A 22,500-nucleotide genomic window follows, 5' to 3' on the forward strand; every position below is an offset into this window, starting at 1 on the left:
ATGTATATATATATATATATATATATATATACATATATATATATATATATGTATGTATGTATGTATGTATGTATATATATGTATGTATGTATGTATGTATGTATATATATGTATGTATGTATATATATATATATATATATATATATATATATATATATATGTATATGTGTGTTTGTAAAAAAAGGGTGTGTGTGATGCGTCAGTGCAGTAGCACTGCGTAGAAGTGCTTGTCGTTAGCGCATCTTGCATTTTGCATGTTGCTTGCTGCTTCTGCCTGCTACTGTCTGCTTTCAGCTACACTCTTAGAAATAAAAGTGCTAAGTAGAACCATATAAGGTTCTTCGGCTCGTCCTCATAGGAGAACCCTTTTTGGCTCCAGGTAGAACCTTTTTATAAAGGTTCCACCTGGAACTCTTTTGGAGGGTTCTACCTAGAACCCAACATGAAGGGTTATACCTAGAACTGTGTGTGTAAGGTTCCACCCAGAACCCCCCATGAGAGGTTCTACAAAGAACCCACGCAGGGAGTTCCACTACGAACCCTTCCATGTTTCAAGGGTTTCATCTAGAACCCACAAAGGGAGTTCCACTAAGAACCCTTTCGTATTTCAAGGGTTTCATCTAGAACCCACACAGTGAGTTCCACTGAGAACCCTTTTGTATTTCAAGGGTTTCATCTAGAACCCACGCAGGGAGCTCCACTAAGAACCCTTTCGTATTTCAAGGGTTTCATCTAGAACCCATGCAGGGAGTTCCACTAAGAACCCTTTTGTATTTCAAAGGTTTCATCTAGAACCCACACAGGGAGTTCCACTAAGAACTCTTTCATGTTTCAAGGGTTTCATCTAGACCTGACACAGGGGGTTCTAAAAACATCCCTTTTCAAAGGTTTTCACCGATAACCGTCTTGTCTTCTGAGGGTTCTATAAAGAACCATATTGTATTCTACAGATCAGTTTAGTTCATATTATATTGTGGTCATTTATCATGTTGACATTGTACAAACATTCAAAACATTTTAATGAGAAAAACATTTATTTAAAGATAGTCCAACAAAACAGGAGAGGCTGTGTAGGTCCCAGGGGAGAACAGGTCAAAAGTCAGCATAGGTCCAGTGGAATCAGCAACATGACAGGCCAGACACATCATACTGTCCTCAGTAGGTGAATTTGTGTAAATAAATCTCCAGCAATGGTGACATGGCAGAAAGAGACACAAAATAGTTTTAGTTCAATCAATCCAAGGTGCACTTACTGCGCCTTATTGTAAGCTATCTACAAACAATAAAATAATGCATGGTCCAATGAAAAGAATCAGTGTACATACTGTATGTACTAATTTTGACAGTGGAACAGAATCATGAGAAAGTGAGGGAATCCCACAAAGTTTTCACATTGATTCAAATAATGTTGAAATACTTTTCAGTGTTATGTAACAAGTACTCAAAATGTTACATATTGTAACAATAATGGAAATCTAGAGACGTCACTATGCCAAAATCAAACAAAATGTATTGGTCCAAAATATGTATTAAATAAGGGATATTTTTTTTATCAATATATACACACAAAGGGCAGCAGAAGGAATTTGACCATTAACAAGAACATAACGCATGAAATCCCATGCTGCAACACATCTACTCACTACTCCCCACTTCCGACACAGTTGTATAGTCTCTTCACTGAAATGGGTACAACACTGTGGTCCTTGATCCCCAACACAAATCTTTCAATGAAAATAAGAGTTTTTCTCAGTTCCTTTGGGTACTGGACAGCAAAAACAATATAGAGTGACATTAATGCACTCATAGCATATGATATGTCTATGCTGCTGTCCTCAGTCAAAACCTGTATACCATCCAGGTATAGGGTTATCCTTTGTGCCTGCAAAGGGTTCCCCTCGTGTGTGTTATGGAGCATGATTGCTGGAGTAGGCACGCTTGGCTCCTATGCAATAAAAACAGATATATGTCAGTAAATAAAACCTGGCGAAAACCGGGCGATTTTTGGCAAATTAAGGCAATTCTGAGCAACAAACAGGAGAACAGGAAGGCAAGACATTTGACAATATAATGTTCCTTTTGCACCAGTTGAGGCTAAAATCCACAACAATAGAACCAAAGACTGTGGTCTATCATGCTGAGCTAATTGGCAAGTGACAATTCAACAGTGGCTTCACAAATTGATTAAGCCATTCACTGTTGTGCATGCAGATTTGAAACCACTGTAAATACAGGTAAAAGCCAGTAAATTAGAATATTTTGAAAAACTTGATTTATTTCAGTAATTGCATTCAAAAGGTGTAACTTGTACATTATATTTATTCATTGCACACAGACTGATGCATTCAAATGTTTATTTCATTTAATTTTGATGATTTGAAGTGGCAACAAATGAAAATCCAAAATTCCGTGTGTCACAAAATTAGAATATTACTTAAGGCTAATACAAAAAGGGGATTTTTAGAAATGTTGGCCAACTGAAAAGTATGAAAATGAAAAATATGAGCATGTACAATACTCAATACTTGGTTGGAGCTCCTTTTGCCTCAATTACTGCGTTAATGCGGCGTGGCATGGAGTCGATGAGTTTCTGGCACTGCTCAGGTGTTATGAGAGCCCAGGTTGCTCTGATAGTGGCCTTCAACTCTTCTGCGTTTTTGGGTCTGGCATTCTGCATCTTCCTTTTCACAATACCCCACAGATTTTCTATGGGGCTAAGGTCAGGGGAGTTGGCGGGCCAATTTAGAACAGAAATACCATGGTCCGTAAACCAGGCACGGGTAGATTTTGCGCTGTGTGCAGGCGCCAAGTCCTGTTGGAACTTGAAATCTCCATCTCCATAGAGCAGGTCAGCAGCAGGAAGCATGAAGTGCTCTAAAACTTGCTGGTAGACGGCTGCGTTGACCCTGGATCTCAGGAAACAGAGTGGACCGACACCAGCAGATGACATGGCACCCCAAACCATCACCCAACCATGCAAATTTTGCATTTCCTTTGGAAATCGAGGTTCCAGAGTCTGGAGGAAGACAGGAGAGGCACAGGATCCACGTTGCCTGAAGTCTAGTGTAAAGTTTCCACCATCAGTGATGGTTTGGGGTGCCATGTCATCAGCCTTTGTTGGTTTTGGAGTCGCTCTGTCCGGGGGCCGACGGCTCATTTGCAATTGTTTTGTTGTGGTTTGAGATGATTTGTCGTATATTGTTCATACAGCTGTAGCTCAATTTAATGTTGTTCTTGTTGAATACTTTTCTTAGGATGTTGTCTTTGGGAAAGTGTTTGTCAATCAGATTGAGGAATTTGTGTCCAATGTTAGTTGAGACGTTTTTGCTGTATGGGGGGTTGTACCAGATGATGTCGTTTCGTTTTCTGTTCTTTTTTGGTTGGTTTCCTGGCGTGGGTTCATAGGTGAGGGTGAAATTGTATCCGCTTTCATCAAGGGCTTTTTGGTACGGGGGGGTTGCTTGGTCAAATTCAGCTTTGCTAGATGACAGCATCGATAGCCTTTTATTAATTCCGGTAGGTATTCTTTTCGTGGTGGTGGGTGGGTGGTTGCTGTCATGGTGCACGTATTGGAGTGTTGTGTTGGGTTTCGTGAATGGTTGGTAGCTGTTATTTCTCAGGTTGAAAGTGACGTCAAGGAAGTTGACGGTTTGCTTGTTGGCTTCAATCGTGATCCGTAGGCCGTTCTCTTTGAAAATTTGGCATATGCGCTTCTTGGTATTCTCGCTGCTCCTTGGCGAGGTGCGACACACTGCCAGTCCGTCATCACGGTAAATACCAAGGTTCAGATTGAGGCTAGCGAGCTGGGAGAGGAGGAAACTCCCAACGAGTTGACACGTTTCTGCTCCGTCAAAACTTCCCATAGTGACGTCAAATTTTCATGGGTTTTCCTCTTTGTGATGTTAAGTTCCTGTTATGCGCTGTTATACAGTATATGTCTTGAGCTCTTATTTTGAAGGCACTAAGAGCGGAAGTGATGTCACGTTGCGGAGGTTTTTGAAAGAAGGTAAATAAAGTGGTCCTCGTGTAAACTGGAGCCTCTGTGTTTGTTATTTTGTAGTTTCATACAGTATAGGCGACATTTATAAACCCTCGGTTACACTTTTTTAAATAGATTCAATCTTGCACGTGGAAAGTTTAAGTGAGGGCTTTAGTTGCGGCGCATGGACTTAATTTCTAAGTAAAGGTAAGACCATAATAACGTTTTTTTTATTAAATGTGTTTTTTTGTGCGTAAAGTTAAAGTTAAGTTAAAGTACCAATTATTGTCACACACACACTAGGTGTAATGAAATTTGTCCTCTGCATTTGACCCATCCCCTGGTTCACCCCCTGGGAGGTGAGGTCGAGCAGTGGGCAGCAGCGGCGCTGCGCCTGGGAATCATTTTTGGTGATTTAACCCCCAATTCCAACCCTTGATGCTGAGTGCCAAGCAGGGAAGAATGCTGGTATGAGCTTTTAAACATAACCCGTTAACTGCTGCCAATCAAATGGTGAATAAGATACTCTTTAGGGTTCATATGTTTGTAAATCTGACTGTGATGAAGTCAGTGCCTCACCAGCCATCAACCTCACCGCACGTCACTGTTGTTTACAGTCATGGCCACCAGCAGCGAGAGCGATTTGGACCGAGAAAGCGACGATTTCCCCATTAATTTGTGCGAGGATGAAAGATTTGTGGATGAGGAAAGTGAGAGTGAAGGACTAGAGGGCAGTGGGAGCGATTCAGATAGGGAAGATGCTGTGAGAGGCGGGCGGGACCTGATATTCAGCTGGGAATGACTAAAACAGTAAATAAACACAAGACATATACATACTCTATTAGCCACAACACAACCAGGCTTATATTTAATATGCCACAAATTAATCCTGCATAACAAACACCTCCCCCCTCCCGTCCATATAACCCGCCAATACAACTCAAACACCTGCACAACACACTCAATCCCACAGCCCAAAGTACCGTTCACCTCCCCAAAGTTCATACAGCACATATATTTCCCCAAAGTCCCCAACGTTACGTACGTGACATGCACATAGCGGCACGCACGTACGGGCAAGCGATCAAATGTTTGGAAGCTGCAGCTGCATGCGTACTCACGGTACCGCGTCTGCGCATCCAACTCAAAGTCCTCCTGGTAAGAGTCTCTGTTGTCCCAGTTCTCCACAGGCCAATGGTAAAGCTTGACTGTCATCTTCTGGGAATGTAAACAACGAAACACCGGCTGTGTTATCCGGCACAACAGTCAAGGGGTGCATTCTACGGCGGGGGTGCGTTATCCAGCACAACACCTGCCGCAATACAGCGCTTCCCACCTACAGCTTTCTTCTTTGCTGTCTCCATTGTTCATTGAACAAATTGCAAAAGATTCACCAACACAGATGTCCAGAATACTGTGGAATTTTGCGATAAAAACAGAAGACTTAATAACTGGCCACCATGCTGTCCCAAAATGTCCTCCACAATCTGTGACGTCACGCGCTGACGTCACAGGATATTTTGCGCAAAATTTAAAATTGCACTTTAGTAAGCTAACCCGGCCGTATTTGCATGTGTTGCAATGTTAAAATTTCATCATTGATATATAAACTATCAGACTACCTGGTCGGTAGTAGTGGGTTTCAGTAGGCCTTTAAAGTGCCCTCTTTGGGGATTGTAATAGAGATCCATCTGGATTCATGAACTTAATTCTAAACATTTCTTCACAAAAAAATAAATCTTTAACATCAATATTTATGGAACATGTCCAAAAAAAATCTAGCTGTCAACATTGTATTTTTTTTCACAGTTCTTTTTGACAGACATTTTAGTGCGGGTCAAACCATCATGGCATGGGGGAAACTCTGGGTTTATGGTAATTAATGGAATAGCCTACTTGATTTGATGTTCAGTTTATGAACTTACATTCATATTTTGTTGAAGTATTATTCAATAAATATATTTATAAAGGATTTTTGAATGGTTGCTATTTTTAGAATATTAAAAAAAAAATCTCACGTACCCATTGGCATACCTTCAAGTACCCCCAGGGGTACGCGTGCCCCCATTTGAGAACCACTGATCTAACGACCACTCCCTTTCAAACCTTTGTGTACAGAGAGGTAAACATTCTAAGCCACCGATTATGTATTTTAACCATGGTAAGACTAACTAACTAAATGTACAATCTAAAGAATGCAGGTAACCACCTGAGCTATTTGATATGTTAAGAAAGCAAGTGTTGTGGTAACGAGACGAGCCAGTTTAGGGTGTCGTCACATTGTAGGGGGCGGGACTTGTATAAGGTTTGCTGCACAGGTGACTGTTGGGTTCCTTGTGGGATCGAGACAAACATGGGTAAAATTGAGGCGTTTGAGATCACGTTCGACAGAAATAAAGAAGTGTATGCACCCGGCGAATCCATCACGGGAACCGTGACAGTCAAAGTGGGACAAAAGATATATTGTAAAGGTAAGGAAACATAATAGTACATGTATTCGTCTTCATGCTGAAAGACAGGAACTCTTAATCTCGTCTAACAAGGAAGCACAAGCCTATCCTTCAGAATACAACAGAACCTAAAGTGTCGGAAACTAGATTGACGTAATTTACTAATCATTCAGGTTATTAAGCATACATATTGGTTTGTGGTGTTTGTTTAGAACATACATGGGAAATTATTTGAAAAACATGCGTCTCGGGGCCTGTGCGCGCGTGCGTGCCTCATATGATTAAAAAAGAAAATGCCAAAATTATCACTCGATATTTAAAAAAACCAAAAAAACAATAGAAAACCTAGCTTGAACACGTGTTGTACATACATTTGCGTACTTATTTCATGCTTTAAAAGTGCTCAATATGGCCACCACCTGCAGCAGGGACAACATCAACACGATATGAGATTTCCTCCCAAACGCGCCAGTTATTCGATCTTTCATGTTGATTGATTTATTGATTGAAACTTTTGTTAGTAGATTGCACAGTACAGTACATATTCCGTACAATTGACCACTAAATGGTTTTGATTGATTGATTGATTGAAACTTTTATTCGTAGATTGCACAGTACAGTACATATTCCGTACAATTGACCACTAAATGGTAACACCCGAATACGTTTTTCAACTTGTTTCAGTCGGGGTCCACGTTAATCAATTCATGGTAATGTCATCGATGAAACATAAACGTTGTCTTTAACGTATATGTTAAAGACAACTTTTTTTTTCTGTGGAGCTGTAGTAGTCACACACAGTTAGGTCCAGGGATCTGTCTATGAAGTCTGTTATAATGCTTTAGAACTGAATAAATACGTGATGATTTTGGCGTTTTCTTTTTGAATCACTGTGTGTGTGTGTGTGTGTGTGTGTGTGTGTGTGTGTGTGTGTGTGTGTGTGTGTGTGTGTGTGTGTGTGTGTGTGTGTGTGTGTATATATGTGTATATATATATATATATATATATATATTAGGGCTGCAACTAACGATTCATTTGATAATCGATTAATCTGTCGATTATTACTTTGATTAATCGATTAATAATCGGATAAAAGAGACAAACTACATTTCTATCCTTTCCAGTATTTTATTGGAAAAAAACCCAGCATACTGGCGCCATGTTCTTTCAACTTGCCAAATAAAACAAGGAAAATGTTACAAAAATGCACACTTTTGACACCCCTGATAATAAAAAATTAAATCTGATTGATTGATTGATTGATTGAGACTTTTATTAGTAGATTGCACAGTGAAGTACATATTCTGTGCAATTGATCACTAAATGGTAACACCCGAATACGTTTTTCAACTTGTACACTTAAATTGATTCATGATACAGATATATACTATCAGATATATACTATCATCATAATACAATCATCACACAAGATAATCATCAGAGTATATACATTGAATTATTTACATTTTTTACAATCTGGGGTGTGGGATGTGGAGGAGGGGGGGGGTTAGGCTTGGTTCTTATCATCACTTCAGTCATCAACAATTGTATCATCAGAGAAATGGACATTGAAACAGTGTAGGTCTGACTTGGTAGGATGTATACAGCAAGTCTAAATCTATGGATAAAAAGTAGAGCCTGACGACGCATGCGCGTTTATCACAACTCTCTCGCTCTCTCTGTCTCTCCCCTTCCCTCACGAATGATGCTGCATGCACAATTTGTTTTGTTTTTAACCTTCTCAACCCTGAACGTACATTGAAAATACACGCAACCCTAACTCAAAATGCCGGACATTTGAGGCATTTAAAAAACACCGCCCGGACAGCCCCGCAAAAGAGGACGTATGGTCAGGACCTAGCCCAGTCGCTGCTAGCATGCTAGCAGCGATCGGTTTCACCGGACATGTCCTCTTTTGCTAGCATGCTAGCAGCTAACGGGCTACGATAGACTGACCATACGTCCTCTTTTCACCGGACATGTCTTCTTTTGCGGCGCTGTCAGGGCGGAGTTTCCTTAATGCCTCAAAAGTCCGGCATTTTGAGTATTGTTTACACAACGTGCAGTACGCTACTTAATATGTCCGTGTGGAAACTCGTTCAGTACACCACCGAACCGAAATCCCCGTACCGAAACGGTTCGATACAAATACACGTACCGTTACACCCTTATTATTTTGATTATTATTTCTCAGCTGTTTGTAAATGTTGCAGTTTATAAATAAAGGTTAAAAAACAAACCAAAAAAAAACAAAAAAACGTTGGTGTGGCACCGAACGGGGATGTTGACATGATGTAAAGACATATTCCCGCTTGAAGCCAAACCACCGTCAGACGATGGACCCCGTGCTGTTTTTCTTGGGAATGAATTCTTCCTCTATTTGTTACCAGATTCGCACCTTCTTTCTCTCGTATTACCACTCAATCCACACCGTTAGCTGTTAGCATTACAGCTAACGTTACCATGTCGCTACCTCTCGCTCTGCGGGACCGTGTGACGTTGCTCACGTAACAGTATGTGACGTATGTAAGATGTGCTTGTTTTAAAGTCTCTGTGAGAAGGAGAGACAGGAAAGAGTGAGAAATGCATGCAGTTTAATGCCCCGCAGCAACTGCGTGAGAACGTATACTCTAATATCACGATATAGTCATTTTCTATAACGCACAGAGCTAAACCTACGATATATCGCCCAGCCCTAATATATATATATGTGTGTGTGTGTGTGTGTGTGTGTGTGTGCGTGTATATATGTATGTATGTATGTGTATATATATATATATATATATATATATATATATATATATATATATATATATATATATATATATATATATATATATATATATATATATATATATACTGTATATATGTGTGTGTATATATATATATATATATGTATGTGTGTGTGTACATATACATCCATACAGATGTACTCAGCCACTACCATGTTGAGCCTTTTAGCGTTTGGAATCCTTTGAGTACTTTGCATGCTGCTCAAAAACATCTTGAATGACAGATTGCTTGCGACTGTACACCAAAGCACCGAAAGTACCAGACGTCTGTAGTTTGAAAAGGAAAATGATAGTTACACATTTTTTTTATATTAGCAGCGGCCTTAACTAGTTTGAGCTACATAACCTTGAAAATATTTTTGATGCGACTGATTACTATAGCCTGCCATAATCTAGGATTAGGTTACAATAGAATAGAAAGATTTATTGACATTGTATTAAATGCTTCATGATGCATGGTTGCCACTTATGGTTTATGCTTTAAGACAAATACAATAATTGAATACTACAAACTAAAAATATACAGATAAGACATGTAGCAGATAAAACACACATTGTTTATGATATAACACAAATTGTAGGAATTCGTTACAAAATTCAGTCTATTCACTTTGCATCAGTTTAAGCTACATAGGTGGTTTTGACTCCGCTAATATGCTAATAATTGGCACTGGGCCATCCTGCCTCATATCCTGATTGGAAGGTTTACTGAGGACTTTAACCTGACTAATAACTTCATGGGCTGAATGCTTTTTTTTTTTTTTTTTTTTTTAATAAAGTCAGGGTCAGCAATGTTTTTTCTGTCAGGAAAAATACTTCTAGCAGCTCACCACAAAGTTGTGTGTTGTCTCCCCTGTTATTTATTTTGTACACAAACATGTGTACACATTATGGCAACAGAAAAATAATCAAATATACTATTGATTCAGTAAATGTTAGTTTGCTACATGGAGATGAAAGGTCCAATTATTGATGATTCTGTACACTGGTGTTGATGAGTCTTACCTCCAGCTCAACATATCAAAAACAAAAGACATGCTGATTGACTTTTGTAAGAGACTGCATGTGAACCAACCAACTGTGATTAAAAACCAGGTCATTGAATATGTGCCGAAGTATAAATAGATTGGGACTTAAATTGTTGAACAACTGACATTTGAAGATAACTGATGCGATGTGTAAAAAGGCTCACCAGCGTTTATACTGTCTGAGAAAACTGTCTCATTTTAATGTTGACAAGACCATCATGATTATGTTTTACCATGCTTTTATAGAACCTGTTTTGTCTTTCTTCCTGGTCCCATGATTTTCCCGAGAGGCAAAACAAAATGGTACAGATGTAGTTTTGTCCCAGCTGCCACCACAGAACTAAACACGTTGTAGTTCCACTTCTTGCGCTATTTGTGTTGGTGTAATTTATTTATTTATTTATTTATGATTCTTTATTCTGGCTTTTCCCAAATATTGTCTGATTGAGATTTTATATTTTTTATTCTTTTTATGGGGGACTTTGAGTTAGAGATGTCCCGATCCGATATTTGGATCGGATCGGCTGCCGATATTTGCCAAAAATTGCGTATCAGCAAGGCATGGGAAAATGCCGATCCAGATCCAGTTTAAAAAAAAACTCCGGTCCGTGTTTTCCAACACACCGATTTAAATAATACATTCCACTTTTCTGCTGCTCCGTAATTTCCGTTCCGCATTTTACAGCACACCTTCAACACATCCACATGTCTGTGAATTCTCACGCAGTTGCTTTTAGCTGCTGGCATTACACGACAGGCTCTTCTCACTCTTTCCTGTGTCTCCCTCTCACAGACAGCAGCGCACCTTCTTACACACGTCACATACTGTCACGACACACGTCACATACTGTCACGTCATACGTCACATACGTATACGTCCTCCCCGAGCAGAGCGGTAGCAGCATGGCTAACGTTAGCTGTGATGCTAGCGCAGCCGTGCGAGCAACGCTCCCTCTAAGGTGCTCGCCTGTGCAATTGCGCACTGTTTAAGCGTCCTCTGCGCATAGTAAATCTATGCCATGCACAAAATCTAATAAAAAAATAAGCGCATAACAATTTTCAATACACCGACACGATAAAAACAGTTTTCGTCATCATTGTTCAAATATTGTGACGTCTGTCGAGACGCTTATCTCCATTCGGTGCCACACACCCACACCATCAAAATGCTGAGGCAATAATGTCCACATCAACACCGTATGAAAAAAATAGTAATTTGTTTAGTTGTGATTTCCTTCTCTGCATGAAAGTTTAAAAGTAGCATATATTAATGCAGTATGAAGAAGAATGTTTTAATGTTGACATGCAAGCCTTGAAAGAAAATTTTGAAAATCAAGACTACATTTCCTGCAAATGGGTGTATTTCTACCCTATATTTTAACTTTAGATTTATTCTCATATCAAACTCTTTTGGCTGTCTTTTTGACACTTACATCCGGCGCCCCCCCTCCACACCCTGGATTATAAATAATGTAAATAATTCAATGTGATTATCTTGTGTGATGACTGTATTATGATGATACTCAGTGGCCTAGTGGTTAGAGTGTCCGCCCTGAGATCGGTAGGTTGCGAGTTCAAACCCCGGCCGAGTCATACCAAAGACTATAAAAATGGGACCCATTACCTCCCTGCTTGGCACTCAGCATCAAGGGTCGTACTTTGGGGGTTAAATCACCAAAAATGATTCCCGGGCGCGGCCACCGCTGCTGCCCACTGCTCCCCTCACCTCCCAGGGGGTGATCAAGGGTGATGGGTCAAATGCAGAGAATAATTTCGCCACACCTAGTGTGTGTGTGACAATCATTGGTACTTTAACTTTAACTTTAGTATATATCTGATAGTATATATCTGTATCATGAATCAATTTAAGTGGACCCCGACTTAAACAAGTTGAAAAACTTATTGGGGTGTTACCATTTAGTGGTCAATTGTACGGAATATGTACTTCACTGTGCAACCTACTAATAAAAGTCTCAATCAATCAATCAAAACACATAGAATCATCATACTGCTGTGATTATATGCATAAAGTGTTCATTCAAGGCTAAGGCAAAATATCGAGATATATATTGTGTATCGCAATATGGCCTTAAAATATTGCAATATTAAAAAAAGGCCATATCGCCCAGCCCTAGTTCAATGATGCCATTTCTGTTTGTCATGTATAATTTTGTCTATTTTGTGTTTATCCTTGAATAAACAGGTCAGTTTCTTGTTACCAACCATTGTGTATTATTCAAACTCCCCTAATTCAGCTGGCTAGTTGTTATCAAGAGTACTAAAACCCTTTTCAACAGGATTCTGACAACTAAGTAGGCTAAATAACTTTAAACTTTAATTCATGCTCGGATAGGCCAGTATCGGTCAGTATCGGTATCGGATCGGAAATGCAAAAACAATATCGGTATCGGATCGGAAGTGCAAAAACCTGGATCGGGACATCCCTACTTTGAGTACATTTACAAATTTACAATGTTATAACCCTACCAATGTTTGTAATGCTTGTATATGGTAGGTCTTTGTATTGCATATGTAAGATTTTACTTTTTCCTGTATGTTTTAATGGATGTCTTGATCTTGCTGACTGCAAAACAAGTTTACCATCAGGTAATAACAAAGTAACCTAACCTAACCCAACCCAACCATCTCTATGTGGCTTCTACGTGCTGTATCTATATGGGCATAACAGGTGAGTTTGATTGATTGATTGAGACTTTTATTAGTAGGTTGCACAGTGAAGTACATATTCCGTACAATTGACCACTAAATGGTAACACCCCAATACGTTTTTCAACTTGTTTAAGTTGAAAGTTTAAGTTTAAGTTGTTTACGAGTTAGTTTACTACAATAACTGTCGGGCTTTAAACTCCTTGTGCATATCTGGATGGTTGTAAATGTCCTTGTTTTCTAAGTTTGAAGAATTTCAACCTTTGGCTTGCATAGCAGTGCTTTAGAGTATATAGCTTAATTGATTGATTGAAACTTGTATTAGACATATTAGTAGATTGCACAGTACAGTACATATTCTGTACAATTGACCACTAAATGGTAACACCCGAATAAGTTTTTCAACTTGTTTAAGTCGGGGTCCACGTTAATCAATTCATCAATTCACCAATTCACCTTTATAGTTATGGTTCAAAGGCAAAATACCTTCATATTCTTTATTGACCGGTAGAATTGTTTTTTCTGCCATTTTCCCTCCTCTGACTCTACAGTTCGCTGTTTCTGCTTGTATGTGTTCTGCATGTCTGTTAACTCGGCTCATATTACCAACAGCGTCACCGCTGTGCACCAGCATGTTCGTGAAAATAAAGAAGTAGGTACTATACCGGCAGTAGACTTGTTAACGTTAAACCGATGTAGGGATGTCCCGATCCAGGTTTTTGCACTTCCGATCCGATACCGATATTATCTTTGCACTTCCGATCCGATACCGATACTGACCGATACTGGCCTATCTGAGCATGTATTAAAGTTTAAAGTTATTTAGCCTACTTAGTTGTCAGAATCATGTTGAAAAGGGTTTTAGTACTCTTGATAACAACTAGCCAGCTGAATTAGGGGAGTTTGAATAATACACAATGGTTGGTAACAAGAAACTGACCTTTTTTATTCAAGGATAAACACAAAATAGACAAAATTATACATGACAAACAGAAATGGCATCATTGAACTAGGGCTGGGCGATATGGCCTTTTTTTAATATTGCGATATTTTAAGGCCATATTGCGATACACGATATATATCTCGATATTTTGCCTTAGCCTTGAATGAACAAAACATTCTTCTTCATACTGCATTAATAATAATCACAACTAAAAAAATCACTATTTTTTTCATACGGTGTTGATCTGGAAATGTTTGCCTCGGCATTTTGATGGTGTGGGCGTGTGGCACCGAATGGAGATAAGCGTCTCGACAGACGTTACAATATTTGAACAATGATGACGAAAACTGTTTTCTTTGTCGTGTCGGTGTGTCGAAAATTGTTTTGCGCTTATTTTTTTATTTGATTTTGTGCGTGGCATAGATTTGCCGTGCACAGAGGACGCTTGAGCAGTGCACAATTGCACAGGCGCGCACCTTAGAGGGAAGGTTGCTCGCACGGCTGCGCTAGCATCACAGCTAACGTTAGCCATGCTGCTACCTCTCTGCTCGGAGAGGACGTATGACGTGACAGTATGTGACGTGTGTAAGAAGGTGCACTTGCTGTCTGTGAGAGAGAGACACAGGAAAGAGCGAAAAGAGCCTGTTGTGTAATGCCAGCAGCTAAAAGCAACTGCGTGAGAATCCACAGACCTGTGGATGTGTTGAAGGTGTGCTGGAAAATGCGGAACGGAAATTAGGGAGCAGCAGAAAAGTGGAATGTATTATTTAAATCGGTGCGTTGCAAAACACGGACCGGAGTTTTTTTAAAACTGGATCTGGATAGGCATTTTCCCATGCCTTGCCGATACGCATTTTTTTTGCAAATATCGGCGGCCGATCCGATCCAAATATCGGATTGGGACATCCCTAAACCGATGCGACCGGATATCCAGTTAAGGTGCCCTCAATTGATAAGGTTCAGTTGTGAATCTATAGTTTAATCGAGTATAAAGACATAAACCAGTTATCGCGCCAAACTAGAAATCAGTTGACGTTTTTTGTCTTTAAAACGACACAAGAGGGGGTTGCTACATTACTTACGTAACTGGAGACTACATGGTCATACATGGTCATACATGGTCCCGGTGTCGCGCAAGACTAGCAATCAGTTGACAGTTTATCTTGAAAACAACGCGAGAGTCACGGCTGCCCATCAAATAATTACCCGCAAGATACGTAACGTCAACACCGCGGACCATCTCCGTGCTGTGTCATCCGTCAATATTGTAACATCCCAAGTATGGCTGCTCAGACAGTTTCCCAGTTTCTTTCTTTTTTCCCACAAAATGCAATGTGCTCGTACAAAGCGCTCAATCTCCGTGTCCCGCTCTCTTTTCCGGCAACTTTCCTTTTCCCCTTTCAACTCCACAACACACGTCACTTAGCATCCTTGTCCCAGAAGTCCCGCCCCCCAATCAAGCCATTGACTAGAACCTGTAGGCGTCTGTGACTCGTGGAAAATAAATGTATTTGACCTTTTTACTTTATTTAACATTTCTGGGGATATATGTTGTGATTTAAAAATTTTACAATACTGGAACTTGAAGCATGTCACTTTTATAAAATGTGCTTTTTTTATATTTGAAGATGAATGTGCCTAAAGTATTCTCATTCATTACGTTATTATTTTCATGGCATTCAACTGATCAGTTGTTTTAGAAGATGTCTTACCTATCATCCAAGTAGTTTTCATCAGATCTTGCAGATCAGATCTACGTAGTCTGAATGCTTGGTGCCAAGGTTCTAACTATCTATCTAACATGAGGAGTGTACGCACAGGAAGGAATGCTTGTGTTCTTTTGTGGTGCAGAAAATAATGTGTCCATCACAAATTTTAACCATAGAATCGAATCGTTCATACATTGAATAAAATCGTATTGAATCATTCATATACTAAACTGAATCGTATCAAATCATTAATTCACTAAATCAAATAGCATCAAATTGGGCAGCACGGGGGCAGCACGGTGGAAGAGGGGTTAGTGCGTCTGCCTCACAATACGAAGGTCCTGAATAGTCCTGGGTTCAATCCTGGGCTCAGGATCTTTCTGTGTGGAGTTTGCATGTCCTCCCCGTGACTGCGTGGGTTCCCTCCGGGTACTCCGGCTTCCTCCCACCTCCAAAGACATGCACCTGGGGATAGGTTGATTGGCAACACTAAAATTGGCCCTAGTGTGTGAATGTGAGTGTGAAAGTTGTCTGTCTATCTGTGTTGGCCCTGCGATGAGGTGGCGACTTGTCCAGGGTGTACACCGCCTTCCGCCCGATTGTAGCTGAGATAGGCTCCAGGGCCCCCCGCGACCTCGAAGGGATTAAGCGGTAGAAAATGGATGGATGGATGGGCAGCACGGTGGGAGAGGGGTTAGTGCATCTGCCTCACAATACAAAGGTCCTGAGTAGTCTTGGGTTCAATCCTGGGCTCGGGATCTTTCTGTGTGGAGTTTGCATGTTCTCCCCGTGACTGCGTGGGTTCCCTCCGGGTACTCCAGCTTCCTCCCATCTCCAAAGACATGCACCTGGGGATAAGTTGATTGGCAACACTAAATTGGCCCTAGTGTGTGAATGTGAGTGTGAAAGTTGTCTGTCTATCTGTGTTGGCCCTGCGATGAGGTGGCGACTTGTCCAGGGTGTACCCCGCCTTCCGCCCGATTGTAGCTGAGATAGGCTCCAGCGCCTCCCGCGACCCCAAAAGGGAATAAGCGGTAGAAAATGGATGGATGGAAATAGCATCAAATTGTTCTTTTTTATAAATAATTTTTTAATCGTATCATAACCCATCTATCAAAATGCGAATTGAATCGGCCATTACAAAGTGATTTACATCCCTAACCAGCAGTATAGTACGTTTTTTACTTCATTAGTACCACGGTACTTTGTTAGTACCGGTATACCATACAACACAAATGGGCTCTGTACAGTCTTTCTCCTTCTTAAGAAAGTGACTCTCCAGTTTTGCGCCATTGTCCAATTCTTCTGCAGGAATCTCCATATCGCGAGTTCTACCTTCAAGTGCCAGTACGTTAGCAAACACCTTTTTATCAAGCTAGGTAATTTTTGTGCACACATTAATTTGATTACTCCAACATACTTGTGCCTGACCTTCTTCAAACCTCAGCGTAGGGCTGGGCGATATGGCCTTTTTTTAATATCTCGATATTTTTAGGCCATGTCACGATACACGATATATCGCGATATTTTGCCTTAGCCTTGAATGAACATTTGATGCATATAATCACAGCAGTATGATGATTCTATGTGTCTACATTAAAACATTATTGTTCATACTGCATTAATATATGCTCATTTTAAACTTTCATGCAGAGAGGGAAATCACAACTAACTCAATTTACCAAAACTGTATTTATTAAACAGTTATTAAGCAGTGACACAAACATTCATGTCATTTCAAAACAGAAAGTGCAAGATTCTCAGAGACATTTTAAAACAAGCTATAAGTGCACTTTTGTGCATGATGTCACTAAGATGACAAATCAAAACAACACTAAATTAAAGTGCACTTTTTGTACAGAACGCCACTACAATAGTTTAAAACAAATAATGTGCACCTTTGTGCATGATGTCACACAAGATATTTCAATAACTGTCAAATAAAATTTAGCTGCATAATAGGAAATGAAATTGTATACGTCCTTCGCTATGTAGTAGGTTCCGGCGGGCGTTATCTCCTTATGTCGTGGACTATTTTTTTCATACGGTGTTGATGTGGAAATGGTTGCTTCGGCATTTTGTTGGTGTGGCACCGAACGGAGATGTTGACATGCGGAGTTTCAAGCACTCTTCATTCTGTAGCAAGTGACTTTTCAAGTGATGCTACATATTAGCAGTAATGCTACTTTTTGTAGCAACGCTTTTGCCCCACACTTGACAAATTACGGGTGTCTGTTTGACATATTCCCACTTAAAGCCAAACCACCGCCAGACGATGAACCCCTTGCTGTTTTTCTTGGGAATTAATTCTTCCTTCATTTGTTACCAGATTTGCACCTTCTTTCTCTCGTATTACCACTTGTACCACAGCTAACTTTAGCCATACTGCTACCTCTCTGCTCTGCGAGGGCGTATACGTAGTGACATATGTAAGAAGGTGCACTTGTTTAAGTCTCTGTGAGAAGAAGAGACTAGAAAGAGTGAGAAACGCCTGTAGTGTAATGCCTGCAGCTAAAAGCAACTGCGTGAGAACGTATACTCGAATATCACGATATAGTCATTTTCTATATCGCACAGAGACAAACCCCCGATATATCGAGTATATCGATATATCGCCCAGCCCCTCAGCGGTACTTTGTAGCTAGCAACCATCCTCTACTATCAGTTTTAATCCAATAACAAACCTTTTTTTGTTGATTACTTAAACACACACACCCCCTAATTGACCTTCTTTCTTTCTACCAGGAAGTGCAGTAACTTCTTTTCCCTCTTAAAGCAGTTCAGGCACGCAGCTGGTAAACTGGTGAACATGTTCTACATTGAACTTTGTGGAAACCTGTGTTATCAACCAGTGAATAAGAATGACAAAATAATGTGTCTGTGGCCAAAATAACTCATACCAACAATGTCTGTTGTTTTTCTTTGCAGCCATTAAGGTGAACTGCAATGGCTTCTGTGGCATCACCAATAAAGTAAATGATACAGCATGGACATTTCAGGAACAGTACTTCAACAACACAATCTCTGTTGCAGACAAAGGTAAGTTATTTTTTTTTTTCTGTGTTCAGAATCACAAATACTTTATTAATCCCTGAGGGGAAATTAAATTGTTGTCTTGGTTACTGTGGTTGTCATATGTTTCAGTGATGTGTGATGAAGTTTAATGTGCCTCCTCTGCCTCCCCTGACTGATGCATATATATATGACGTCTCTCTGCCCTATCCAGGAACACTGAAACAAGAAAATCATTTGTTTGCCTTCAAGTTTCACATTCCATGTAAGACACCCCCATGACACACCATGCATCTATGACACGAGTAAAACGTTGTGGTGATTAAAACGCTAAAATGCATCATAACGTTTCAAAATGTTTCTTTAATCGAGTAGCTGTAGAAACGACTTAAAAGTTATAAGTGTTTATATAGATACATTTGATGAATGGATGTAACTTTCATGGAACATATTACTTATATAGCGGCCACAAAAAAATCTAAATTTGCTACAACATGAAAAGTGTTTTGCCTTCTTACCTAGTATTAAAGTTTTCTTAGCTGAAGTAAGCCGTGATGCTGTCCGACAGGCAGCTTCCGCAGACAAACCCCATTTTCAAATTAGTCATGTGCTTCTTACCACCCCTTCACTCATTTAAGTTTAAGCTAAACTCAACCAACATGTACTTATTAAACCAGCACATATTCCTTTTTTGTATTGTTTATTTCCGATACTGTACAGATATAACCATTTTTAGACAAATGCCAGATAACAGACAAGAAAGTGTAAAAATCTGACTGAAGAAAATAAAGCCAAGCTATTGGTTGTTTAGAGCGGCCACTTTTGCTGTTTCCTTTGAGTGGTCGCTACATACAGTGGTACCACAACTTACAAGAATGATTTGTTCCACGACCGAGTTTTGTACATTACCTCAAAACATAACATAATAAACATATAATAGTTACTTTGTTGTTTATGTTGCACACAGACTTCTATGAGTTAATCAATATACATGATTTACCTTGGAAAGCAACAGTTGATAATTGGGGCCGGAGGGGGTATGTCTCCTACACTTTTTAAAAGGCAATTTTTGTCCCCTGCTCTTTTTACCTTCTAAAAATTATGTAACACTAATGAATGGAGACAAGTCAAATACTTGTGCCAGGCGTAAAAAGACTGAAAGCATTTCCCCACAGAACTGTCTTTAGGTCGAAACGGTGAAGATATGTACCCTTTCAGCCTTTTATCCCCACGCAAATGGCAATTTTGGTTGTCTGTAACGAAAGTGTTTGAAAACTGGCTCCAGAGTGGGAAAGTCTGAAAACTCCGGCATGGGGCAAAGAAAGCCGCCACAGTACTGAATTATGTTGTCGCCACCGACTCCTTACCGCTCTGTCGCCGCACCGACAGGGAGAAGGCATGCTCATTGATTGATTGATTGAAACTTTTATTAGTAGATTGCACAGTACAGTACAGTACATATTCCGTACAATTGACCACTAAATGGTAACACCCGAATAAGTTTCTCAACTTGTTTAAGTCGGGGGTACAACATTAAAATATGTGGTGGTGATGTACAATAGTTACTATTAGCACTATGGCAACAAAACCTCGCCATCATCTATCAACTAGACATGCAGTACAGACACATACACAGTAATAATAACACACACGTCATATTATTTTAAATAAAACGATGTCAAGCTTGAGTCACCAGAAGAACGAGTGTTTAATTGTCTCCTTTACTACTAAAAATAGTGTGTACTAGTGATGTTTAATATTGTAATTTTTGTTAAAAAGTGTGGCATTAGAACGAGACCATGTTGGTGAATTGTGCATGTGGTGTAAACAATGACAACTATAGTAGATCCTTACTTTTTTTTAGAGGACAAGATTCACTTTTTAAAGTAGTGCACATACAGTATCAAACCGATAAAACTCAAAATACATTAATCCATGTAAACATTATCCAACATCCGGTAGAAATAGCAGTCGATACAGTATTATGCCTGACTCTGGTGGCCAAGTCATGTATGCAATCATGATCTGGAGAGCAGTACATAGTGAGTTGATCCATGTCCAATGTAGAAAAAAAAAGGTAGTAGTCATCCCATAATTGTTTCTGTTACTGTATTTATTTGTTAATTGTTATTGTATTAATAATCCAAAACATGCATCTTATCCTTCAAACCACCTGCCCCCCCAATCCACATCCGATGTACTGCCAATTGTGTCCACCCCACTTCTGAAATACAAATTTAGTCCTCCGTTCACCCTCACTGCTCTTACATAGTGATGGGAGCTTCCACGAGAAGTTCTACTCCAAATGCTCTTGAACTCAGACTGGGGCGACGGTTCATCTTTCACCAGGACAAGGACCCTTAGTATACAGCCAAGATATTAAAGGAATGGCATCAAGACAACTCTGTAAAAATGTCCTTGAGTGGCCCAGCCAGAGCTCTGACTTGAATCTGATCGAACATCTCTGAAGAGATCTCAAAGGGTTTCAATACTTATGGTCAATGTATGTTTTGGAATCTCAATTTGCTTTTCATATAGTGATATTGAAAAACAAAAAAAAAGACTGGTTTATTGAATTTCGTTATAAAATACAAAAAAAACAAAACAGAGTGATTTTCATTTTTGGTTTTGAAAAGAAAAATTAAGATTCCAGTAAACAAAATGGAAAAACAGACCAAAACGGATAGTTTTTCCATAGTCTGACACTGGGAGTTTTATTTTCAAAGTAAAAGCGGGGATACTACAGTACCCGTGTGTCTGGCTAAAATTTATTTGGAGCCCTACACACAATATTTTAGACATGGCACAACAAGGTCTGACATTTACATATATCTGTCTGCACATGCACACGTATATGAAAGTGGAGGTAAAAAGGGATTTGATCACGCATCACAGTACAGATTTTCTTAAAGGCCAGTCTGCGGTCCTGTCTTTGGAATCACTATTTCCGGTTCCGTTGTCGTGTATATGAAAATACATCAATTTATGGTTTGCTTTTCAGTTTCAGTTTCTATTGATATGTGCATACATATTTCTGTATAAGTCTTGGCACTTTGTGCCATGTCTGAAGTATTTTCTCCTCTTATGTATCAGGACTTTGTCTGGAACTTAAAAAAATCAATTGTTTCCCTATCCATGAATGTGTGAATAAAATGTTTGCAATGTGCCTATCTGAGATGAAAACATTTAGGTATAACCTATCAAAAATAAAATAAAAAAATAACACCCAGAAAACAAACATAGAAAATAAAATTAAAGAATGTCAAGCTAAGATAAATTTATGCAAGTAACAAAGACATTTGTCAGTACTTGATGTATTTACTTGACCAAAAATATGGATAAATATTGTTTGTGGATTTGAAGTGAGTTTCTTTCACCTTGTCTGATAATGGAAGAAATATAATATACCGTATTTTCCGCACTATAAGGCGCACCGGATTATTAGCCGCACCTTCAATGAATTACATATTTCATAACTTTGTCCACCAATAAGCCGCCCCGGATTATAAGCCGCGCCTACGCTGCGCTAAAGGGAATGTCAAAAAAAACAGTCAGATAGTTCAGTCAAACTTTAATAATATATTGAAAACCAGCGTTCTAACAACTCTGTCCCAAAATGTACGCAAATGTGCAATCACAAACATAGTAAAATTCAAAATGGTGTAGAGCAATAGCAACATAATGTTGCTCGAACGTTAATGTCACAACACACAAAATAAACATAGCGCTCACCTTCTGAAGTTATTCTTCATTCGTAAATCCTTCGAATTCTTCGTCTTCGGTGTCCGAATTGAAAAGTTGCGCAAGCGTGGGTTCCAAAATGGCCGGCTCCGTCTCTTCGAAGTCATCGGAGTCAGTGTCGCTGTTGTTGTCCAGTAGTTCTGTGAATCCTGCCTTCCGGAAAGCTCGGACCACAGTTG

General features: G+C 39.6%; 1 protein-coding gene across 1 annotated transcript in view; it reads left to right on the forward strand.

Annotated features, from left to right (window-relative positions):
• Positions 1-6,247: 6,247 nt before the first annotated feature.
• Positions 6,248-22,500, forward strand: part of arrdc1a (arrestin domain containing 1a) — a 96,803-nt gene continuing 80,550 nt past the window's right edge. Inside the window, exons 1-3 of the mRNA XM_061928218.1 lie at positions 6,248-6,450; positions 18,497-18,607; positions 18,795-18,845. Of these exons, the coding sequence (XP_061784202.1) occupies positions 6,333-6,450; positions 18,497-18,607; positions 18,795-18,845 (280 nt within the window). The 5' untranslated portion in view covers positions 6,248-6,332. The remainder of the gene's footprint in view (positions 6,451-18,496; positions 18,608-18,794; positions 18,846-22,500) is intronic.

The sequence above is a fragment of the Nerophis lumbriciformis genome, linkage group LG33, assembly GCF_033978685.3.
Source record: "Nerophis lumbriciformis linkage group LG33, RoL_Nlum_v2.1, whole genome shotgun sequence".
Classification (NCBI taxonomy): domain Eukaryota; kingdom Metazoa; phylum Chordata; class Actinopteri; order Syngnathiformes; family Syngnathidae; genus Nerophis; species Nerophis lumbriciformis.